The sequence below is a fragment of the Grus americana genome, chromosome 2 (assembly GCF_028858705.1).
Source record: "Grus americana isolate bGruAme1 chromosome 2, bGruAme1.mat, whole genome shotgun sequence".
Lineage (NCBI taxonomy): Eukaryota > Metazoa > Chordata > Aves > Gruiformes > Gruidae > Grus > Grus americana.
The window spans coordinates 59,806,464-59,816,951 of record NC_072853.1 but is presented as its reverse complement, the minus strand read 5'-3'; the positions used below and the strand labels follow the sequence as shown (position 1 = coordinate 59,816,951).

The following is a 10,488-nucleotide window of genomic DNA, read 5'->3' as shown; positions in this document are numbered from 1 at the left end:
CCAAGAAATTCCCATGCTGTTTTCTACTTTCTTTGTGTTTGATTAGATACATAAAGATTCCATGACAATCTTGTATCGTAAAATGCTTAGGTAAATCAAATTTTTTAACCAATATATTTCTGTCTGCAATTGTATGGTCTAAAGTTTCACAGATTTTATGTAACACATTTAAAGTTTTTTCTTCTCTTTTGTGAGAAATTATAAAATAGAGTCACAAAGTATAGCATTCATATGTGGATTTTTTTTTTCATTGCCTTCATCTAGGAAATACATTGTTCCTGTTGTGTACTGTGAATCTCCTAGTTCAAAGAACAAAACTTCAGGTAGATATCCGTAAAAAAACTTTGCAATAAACAATACAATATGTTTTTAGTGGCATTGATACTGAGCAGAGGAAGAATTCTTGGTGTAGAAGAAATGGTGCTGGAGTGTAACTATATCTCAGGATATATCTTGAAAACTTAGATATATATCTGGGAAACTCAGTGATGCCATAAGTAAGACTTCAACTTGTAGACCTCTGATTATCTTGTAGACTTTTCTGTTTTTGTCAAATAAATAAAATGTCACTTCTATCTTTTGCAATTCACTTTTAGAGTTACAGACAATAAAAATATACTTGACCTTATCTAACTATCACTAATGAGGTGAATACAATGTTGTCTCAAAGCAGTATTGTTCGACATAGATTCTAAAGTAGAGCAAAATTCTACATACAGAAAAATAAAAGCAGCTACATAATAGGCTGCAACCAAGAATTTAATACTATAGTTGATAAAGGTAATTGTGTTTGCCTTTCAACTCTTTAATGATCTTAAAAGTCAATGTAATTGTACACTTTAAAGTATATTTATTTTTTTTTTCAGAATGACAAACTACTACTTTTCTTTATGTCATACAAGAGTACTTGTCCATAAAAATAAGACACTGCCATTTTATATTTCATAACATGCTTTCATCCAAAATCGCTAAAAAGAAAAAAGGACAGTCCCAGCACCTGAAGGGTAAATAAGATAAAATAACTGAGGAAAGACCGTAACTTTAAAGGGTAATTCCCCTTTCAAAACAACAAAGAAAACAACAAGTAAAAAGGAAGCAATTTCCCCCCCCCCCTAATTCTTAAGGAGAAGGAGAGGTTTCAGTTGGTATCATCAAATTTCATGTGTTGTGCAGTGATTGTATTAACCCAGCCGCCAGAATTAGTAGGCTTAGGAAGGCCTGTGCTTTGTCTTAGTGGAGATATAACTTAATAGAGTAAGTACACTAAGTTTATTGTTTTGAATAAAAAATGCAAGTCAGAATGTCCACTGTTTAATTCTGTTGAATTCAGTAGACTTTACACTGGTCAAAGCAAAGTAAGGCATCTTGCCTAAAATCTTCTTCAAATGGGTTAACTTTATGTGGATTTCTTTAGTAGCACTCTTAAAACCATATGCTTTTCAAGGTGCTTGGAAATCTCAATTTAAAATAAGCCTATTCAATTGTCATATGGTGGAAGGAAAGAGGTGTTGGCATTTCACTGTAAGACGGCAGTGGTTGTAATGTTTGACATACTTTTGAAGGAGGGCTTCTGGCCTCTAGTTAGATACTGGAGCTCTTCAGAAAGTTAAACAAATGAATAAAATGGGAAGTATTTTTAAAAGATCTTTCTAACTAATTTACGCAAATAATTTCATAACCTTTCCAGGACAGAGAAAATATTTCTTATATTTTACACTATTTAGTCCATAGAATATGCTTTATGACATCAGACTATGCAATATAAATAACACTCAAAGAAAGAACCTGAATTAGATTATAAGCTGTGAAAAATCTATAGTCATGGTAATTTATGGAGAACATTCTATAGTGTGTATATTATGCAGACCATATGTATATATTATAGTAACAACTGTCATCAAACGTAAGGGATTTCCACCTTTCTTTCTTACTGCAATAATATAATCAATAGGTAAGCATATATAATGTAACAACAAATATACTCGATTATTTTATAACTGTGCAACAGAAAACATATATGCAAGAGGGTTTATGGCATTAAAGCATATTTTGTTCCATAGAAAACACACAAAACCCCCCAAGCCTAACATAGTTTCATAACAGGGGAGCTTTTTGGTTTTTTACAGATATAGAAGGTGGAAAAGCAATGGAATTCTGCTGTTTACTCTTAACCACATTTAAATCTCCTTTGAGTGTTATGTGCTAAAATCAGCATTTTTGACATCTTAATCCAGATGCATGTATTATCTTCCCACAAACAACAAGGAGATTAATAAAAAGCTGTTCTCTCAGCACCTTGCTGATTTAATACCTGCTTAACTCCTGCAGCATATCTCACTCTCATTAAACTGCATACACATGGTTAATTTTCTTTTTTTTTTTAATTTTTTATTGAAAATTTTACATATATGACTAAAAGTCATGGGTGATATCTTTCAGTTCCATTACAAAATCAGTCTCTTTTTTATATATATATATATACACCTATATATATATATTTAATACAACTAGAAGCAAATCTACTGAATTATGAAACAATGATTGTCTACCAAAATGTAACTGAAATTAAATATGTTGCAGATGATTAAAATTATTTTGTTTTTTCTGGTGGAGCTGAAGGCCACTTTCACATAGTTAATTGATAATGCTGGGCTGCAAAAATTACAAAGCCTTAATGAAAATTTCCCATCTTCTAGCCTGGTGTCACCAATACATTAGGATTTTAGTACAAGGATCCTTCTTTCAGAAAGAAGTACTTTTGGAGTGAGCATCATCCTCTATGGAGTACCTTCTATTCACACACACAGTCCTGCAAACAATTCTCTATGTCTGTCAGTAGTTGCAGGCAAGTCAAGTAATTTCAAGTCAGGTAAAAGCAAAAAAGTTTGCAGGAGCAGAGTCTAACTTAGGAACTCATATACACATTATCTAAACCAAAACAATCTGAAATAATACTTAAAAACACTATTTTACTTGAATATATGTCTTATTATCTAGTAATAAATCATGAAAGATGAAGTATAAATATTGTCAGAATCATAAAAAACTTCTCTTACTCTAAGAAATCCTACTTCAAAATCATACAGTATTTTAACCAACAGCAGTTGTCCTTCTGTTTTGGCACTCCTGAACCAGCATAGAAATTATGTGTAGTGAGTTAACACCTTTGGGGAAAAATACTTATGTGCAGCAGGATCTAAAGATGATTTCTTGCGTTAATAGAATTACGTTGCTTAACATAAGAAAGAAATTGAAGAGTCTTTTACTGTGATTCATCAGCAGCAAAAGAGAAGGGGAAGGAGAAAAGCAAGGTGTTTACAGTCTTTGAAGCATATAGCATATTTAACCTTGAAAATTAAATCTTGCATTAAAGACACTCCCAGCTACCTCTGTAGTCTTCTTTCCAAAAAATCAATGTACAAATATTTTATTTAAATGTCTCAGACTTTGTAATGGCTCAGAAGAACAACTGCTTGTCCTTGTAGCTGCTCTCCTTTCTCAGAGATGAATGGTGGGCGAGATTGCTTTACTGTAATTTCTCCATTTCCATGCTTCATTTCCTACATTTATCTGAGACTGGAGAAAAATCAGCATGTTCTGACAAGTCTAATACCATGAGGCAGTAAAATGGACCTGAATTTAGTGGAGATTGGAGCTCCAAAATAAATATAACACTTTATGTCAAATAATAATAAAAAAGGATAAATTCTCCTGTATAAATCAGAAGAGATAATAAAAAATAGCAAATAGATAGCAACATCTTTTCTATACCTACATGGGCATCACAAAACTTTTCAACCATAAGAATATCCTTCTCATTTTATGTGGTTTGTAAACTACTTCAGTAGGTTGATGACATTGTGGAATTTCTTAGTACAAACAGTAATTTTTCATAAAATTACCAGAAAATTAAAGACACTTCTAATTAAATAGCTCTGAGAACAAACAGGGAGAAGCAAAAAAAAAAAAAAAATAAAAAAAATCTGCTGGGCTTTTGTTTGTTTTCATGTCTGTCCATCTGCTTTTGGTCTAGCAAGCTGCATGCAACACTGTAAAGAAAATTTGTTAAAAAACCCTTGCATCTGTAAACACTATATATTGTAATGTTGTGTTGAATGATATATTATATTTGTAAATTTGTTTCTTCTTACACTTATCTCATACCAGAGACGGTGTGTTCTAGATATGGCAATACTGCGAAGGCATCTACAGAGTATCATTGGCTCCTTGAGGTCACAGCGCATTACATACTCTTGAAAGTGAGTTGCCTCTGCAGGTATCTGAGGGTTGCTATCTATTTGAACGTGGCTGAGCATTTCATTTTATCAAAAATGCCACCAAATGCTCGTATTCTGTGTGGTCAGTGCAGTCCCTAGGACAAGTCTAATGAAGATATGTTCCACCAAGGCAAAAAAACCTAAAAGGTTAAAAATGGAGAAATATTTACAACTTTCTTCAGTCTGTAAGGTTGGGGTTTCTGTTTTAGTATTCTTCAGTGCATTTTCAGAGAAAGGTTCCAAGGCTATGAGTATAAGCAGTCTGGTCCAGTCCCATACATATCCGCAAGCCTTTTAAAGCGAGGGCCCCAGTCACTGAGGTAATCGTAGTTCTGGTCAGAGTTTGAGCTGATCGAATCTAAAGAACTGAGTGACTCCGCCACCGAGCCATTCCCCTCAAACGCGTATGTCTGCAGGGAGTCGTAGGGTGGCGCGCAGGGGTCCACGTCAGCTTCTTTTAGTCTTTCCCAGATAAATTCCCTAAAAATGACATTATCTGGGATGCTTTTAAAAGTCGGTCTGCTCAAGAACTGAATCTCAGGTGTCACATCCCTTCTGGCCTTGGTGTCTCGGATAATGTTGAGGTTTCTCAAGGCAGCCATGTCAAAAGCCTCGGTGTCTTCTTCTCCACCACCCTCATCATCATACCTGACGATGTTCTCTCTGATATCTCTCTCTTCATCAAAAATGAGGGGCTCTTTTTTCCTTCGCCTCATGGTGACAATCAGCAAGACAAGAACTGGAACACAGAAAGACTGGAATTTTAGCAATGCTAAAGTTTCCTCATATTTTTTCTAGTAGTGGAAGTACTCATTAATTTATATGGCAAAGACCCAAGGACATAGCAGGCAATTTATGCAGTTAGATTTGAAACCTAGCAGGTTCTGAAACAGCTTTTAAACCATAAGCTTTTTAGATGTTACAGAATCTATTTCCAAAACCATGCTGGATTAACGTCTTCATCTCTAATTCTATATCCTATGCTGTCCGCTAAACATAAATTTTAGGACTGGTTCAGTCTGCCTATTACAATCTCACAGCTGTGAAATAAAAAAGGACCTTTTCCTGAACTCTTAATTGCTCAAGCAATAAAAGCACATTCATAAAGTAACTGAATAGAATTTAACAACCATAGTTTAGGAAGTGACTGAATTAAAGTCACTTTATATGGCCAATCTCTGCTAAAAAAAAAATAAAAAAAATTTAAAAAATCATAGATTGGAGAACATTGAATTGTTAAGCAATGTGTAAAATAAGACTGTCTTAGTTCATGGATTAAAAGTATCTCTATATAAGACCTCACTTTCCTGTAAAGTGCAAAGTACTGTACTTGAGGTTTATGAATTACATCTAATGAGAACTGCTAGGGTTGGAGTTTATTGGATTAGCCAGTTCTGGAAATGTAATTATTTTTAAAATTTTTATCCTTAAAGTTTCTTTCAGCTTGAAAGCTAATACTAAACTGCAGTGACAGCCAAAAGAAGTGGGAGAAACTAACTCAAGGCTCCTCTTGTTCCAATACAGTTTTGCTAGAGAAACATCATTGCTGACACACAAAATATGGAACCAGCAATATGAATATTGCACCCATCTGTGGGACATGATGGAGTGTGAATCATCTTCCTAGAAAATGATTAATACTATACTGTAGCATCTGGATAACATTTGCTGAGTTAATGATACTCCTAGAAAATAGCAAGCATTGCTATGACTGTAAAAATAACAGTACGTTGAAAAGTGTCATTCCACATTCAGTTAATCTCTTCTGATTTTATGTTTATTTTTAATATTAAGAATATGTGATTATATGCATTCATATGTCTAAGGTTTACAATCTTTACTTACAGTACTTTGATAAACCAACTAAATGCTGTACAAACATCTGGAAAACCAAAAACTGATACAGATAAAATTACGCTTGAGCTTCCCTAGGTAGTCTTAAAAGTGGCCTCCATAAATTGTATGATGTAGGACTGCCATTCTTGAAAGCCCTTCTTTTCATGGAGGAATTTTTAAAATCAATATCAATCTAGTCATCATGAGGCATGATTGAATATTGGGATCACTTGGTTAGAATAAACCAGTCATTCAGATACTGTACATGCAGAAAGCTGTATCATACATCCGCAGATCTTATAGTACTGTTTGGAACTGGCTAAAGCATAAGATGACTTTAAAGGTGAACTTTCTGAAATCCTTTTTATTTTCCTTTGGATCCATGTATGTCTAAAAATAAAACTGGATCGAGTTCAATTTTTTCTAAGCTTTTTGACAAATATATTAGGCAATATTTTTTCCCTTTTTTTCAGTAGCTACAAGGCACACATCTAATGATTCAACTACTAACAGATGCCTTGTGACTCTATATTATTGCAGCATCAGCTTCACTTTCTCACTTTTTTGCCCCTGGCATCTCCCTGATTCATGCTTTATGTATTGAATTCAGAAGCCACTAGTTTGGGGCATTTTGCTTTGAACAATATTTACATAAGCAGTTTGACAATGTAAGATTTTGACCTTTAAAGTGGCTTTTGTGAAATTTCAAAACATTCTGATATTTGTATAATACAAATTGAGCTGTAAATTATACAACAGAGAACATAAAATTGTCATCATAGAGACAATTGCACTCCAATCTTAATGTTTTTCCTTATTATAAAAGATATTTTAAACTGAAAGACAAATTAGCTTGCTGATAGTACAAATACACATTTAAGCCAAGACTGCTATTGACATAATTTTTTTTTTTTTAACATTTACTGCCACAATTCTTATTGCCATATAAGTAAGCAGCTAATCATTTCCTTTACTCAAGTGTAAATGCATTTTCACACCACTGTCCCTCTTAACAGACTTCATTTTGAAAGTTAAATACCTGCTAATAAGTGAAAAATATGAAACTTAGTAGGCAGGTCCGCCTAAAGGTACAATAAAAGTCAAGATACAATGAATATTTTATACAGTATTCGTTGTACATCTCACACTTGCTTGAAGCCAAGAAAAATACGGAGTCTTTCTAAAGGTTAAATATTTTAGCATTTAGATGGCTTTATGAGATATTATTAATTTCTAGCCTTTGCAACAGCTATGAAGAACAAAGTTTAACCTTTAGATGACCAGAGTTTTAGCTGCACTGCAGGAACTGCAGAGATGAATACAAGCCCAAAACAAATTTCACTGATATCTAAATCAAGTGCAAATGGTTGTAAAGCTTATCCATTTCTCATTAAGTCATGGTGGATTTTTTTTTTTCCTGCATTTATCACAAAAGCAGAGTTCAAGCCTGTAATTAGTGACTGGTTAAAAACCTAGAAAACCTAATTTGATGCTTTTTAGAGAAGAATTAATACAGTGCAAAAGCTATAGGAACACATATATTGCACATTGAGACCACTAGTTTGACTTCTTACTGGCACACCAAACTCGTGCTAAAGAGATGAAATGGCAATACTGATTTGGTATGTGATTTAACAAATAAATAAACCAATCAATATTATAAGTAGCTAATTATCAACACGAAAGAAGCAGACCTAATAAAGATAAATCTAAAATAACCTTTTTGTTCTGATTTACCTGAATTGTTAGAAATGTTGATTTTGTGTAACAGGTACAATAGCCAAGAGAAAATGTCATTTGTATTTTTCTTATCTGTGATAATACACAGCTTCATCCTTGTGTCAGTATAGATGGAATGATAACATCAGTAGTTTCAGTTCACTTAAATCAGTCTTTAAACAAACACCTTTGAATACAAGAGTGGATTTTTTCTTTGCCATTTTGCAATATGCTTTATGAAATTATTATGAAATTTCCATTTTGGTATGATCTGGTAAAAAGTCAGGTTTAGGTCACCTGACCATATTTCTCTGTTTTAGTATGAATCTTTCCTTGTGTACTCAAGGCAACTGCAACATAATGGTAAGGCAGCCATAAGAGAGACAACCTGAGGGAGAAGGCTACATGCAGAGCTATACAGTAAGGGACAGAGCTAAATCACAAGCATTATCATGCCTTGTATACGCTATACCCCTAAGCCTGGCATTTACTATAGCAATAAGCCGCATCAGCTGCGAGCAAATCTGCACGTTGGTTTATGCCTTAGGTGTGTCATGATTCATAAAGCTGAAGGCTGGAGATCCTCAGGCATCTAAGCAGCACACTAATAACCGATTTAGTTATACCTTACGGTTGCTAGTACAGTCAGATGAGATTTGGGGATTATGGAGGCCAAGACTCAGGAAACCTGCATTTAATTCCCAGTTAACAGGTTTCATGTATAACTGTTGGTTAATCAGTTTGGAATGATATTTGCAAAGTGACTGTAACCTTTAAATGCCCACACTGAGTGACCCTAATAGGCTCTGTAACTTTCAGTAAACAGCTTCTGTGTCACATACTCAACCACCTTTTAAATGACTTAATTTGGATAACCCCAAATTAAATCAGATATAGATTTATCACTTTTAAAACTGTAAGACAAAATCCACACATTCTACATTGTCACAATCTGTACACATTTTACCTGTTTAGAAAATAAGATCCTTATGACTAGGACTATTTCTTCTTGTTTATGAATCACACAATTATGTGTGATTTAATTGGGTTCTTGTAGGTATTATTATAATAATAACAAATTCTCCATCTTTCAAATGAAAAAATAATAATTTAAATCTGTATTTTGAAGTTTAATCAATTTATTATTAACTTGTAAACTCTAGTACCACACTAATAGGAGGCTTTCATTAGTGTTTCTAAGAAAATGGGTGGTTCAAATAGATTATATTCAGAAGTATAGAAGATTAAAATCATGAAAAAGCATTATGTCATTCTAGCTTTCTTTGTTTCAATACAAAGAAAATCTTTAACTTCTCAAATATGATTGGGTTATCTACAGGTGAATGTTATTTTCTGTGTGATTTTATGTACACATTTTATGCTAAACACTTGTTACAAAAGCAATTATTGTGTCTGGAAGATGCTAACTGAAAAACAAATTACCTTGAATTAAATTACCATATAATTTTCAGAGGAGTTCAAAAATTCCTACTTACTTCTCTAAAAATTATGTACAGTCTAAAATGAATACAAACTACCTTTTCATATTTTTTTTATAGAATAAATTGCAAGTGCTTTTTTTTAAGGGTTTTTTCTTTAAAACATAGCCTCACTGCAGAGTGAATAACTATAAAGCTTTTTTGAGTAATTAACAAAGTACTGGAACTTTCCTGTGGAATAAAATTTAGAATTTAATCTCCATCAGTCAATATAAGGAAGGAAAAATATTTTGGTAAAATGCTTTTACCTTTTAAAAATTACTTTACTTTGAAAAAATAGACTACACTGTTATATGCAATTATAATGAATTAGTGTGATTTAGTAACATTCTTCCTTCTTACCGTCAGTGAAAACATTGTACTTATCTAAAACTGATTGGTTGCTTAAGTAAAAATAAGAATACTAAGAAATCCCACTGAGACAATCTGAACCTTGGTCAAGACAAATGGTTATTTCTTAGACAAAGGGTTGTATTGGGCAAGAACAAATATCAAAATGCATCATACTACCTTTAAGAAGTCAGAGCTTGTTGAGAATTCAAGATAGTAGTGCCAGAATGCATGTATTTATAACATTTATGCAAATCTCATCCCTCCTCCACTTTACAACTGGCACTCACATTGAGATGACACTGATGAATGTGATTGGATTTGCACTGCTTGTTAATCTTGGGTCAGAAAAAAAAAAAAAAGATCCATTAGCCTGTCCCCTCTTTTCACTGATAAACTCTTACACAAAAAGGTGCATCCCTTAGTTCCAGCTCTGGAATCACTTGCCAACAGCTGAAGCCTATTTTTATGCTGTGCTAGTGGATCTTCAGGATTTTGTCTCAGGAATGGATGTGAAAATAAAAACAAAAAAAAAGGAGAAAGATAATTCCTAGCAGTACTACCATTAAGCTGATCTCAGAAAATGCCTTCTAGGAACAAATGAGAAGGAGAAAGGCTCTGGGACCAGACAAGCAACAGCGCTTGACTGGGGTGTCACTGGGCAGCAGTGATGCTTGGGCACCTCTTCCTTGTGAAGACCGGCACCTGGCTGGGAATAAAACAGCAGCAGGATACAGTACCAAAACACAGGACTCAAAGCCAGGGTTAGTATACAAACGCAGCCTAAACTGTGCCTGTAGCTTTGAACTGCACCCAAAAGGAAGGGT

At 33.7% G+C, this 10,488-nt stretch overlaps 1 protein-coding gene across 1 annotated transcript in view; it reads right to left on the bottom strand.

Annotated features, from left to right (window-relative positions):
• Positions 1-958: 958 nt before the first annotated feature.
• CDH7 (cadherin 7) overlaps positions 959-10,488 on the bottom strand; it is an 84,815-nt gene continuing 75,285 nt past the window's right edge. Inside the window, exon 12 of the mRNA XM_054817873.1 lies at positions 959-5,016. Within this exon, the coding sequence (XP_054673848.1) occupies positions 4,523-5,016 (494 nt within the window). The 3' untranslated portion in view covers positions 959-4,522. The remainder of the gene's footprint in view (positions 5,017-10,488) is intronic.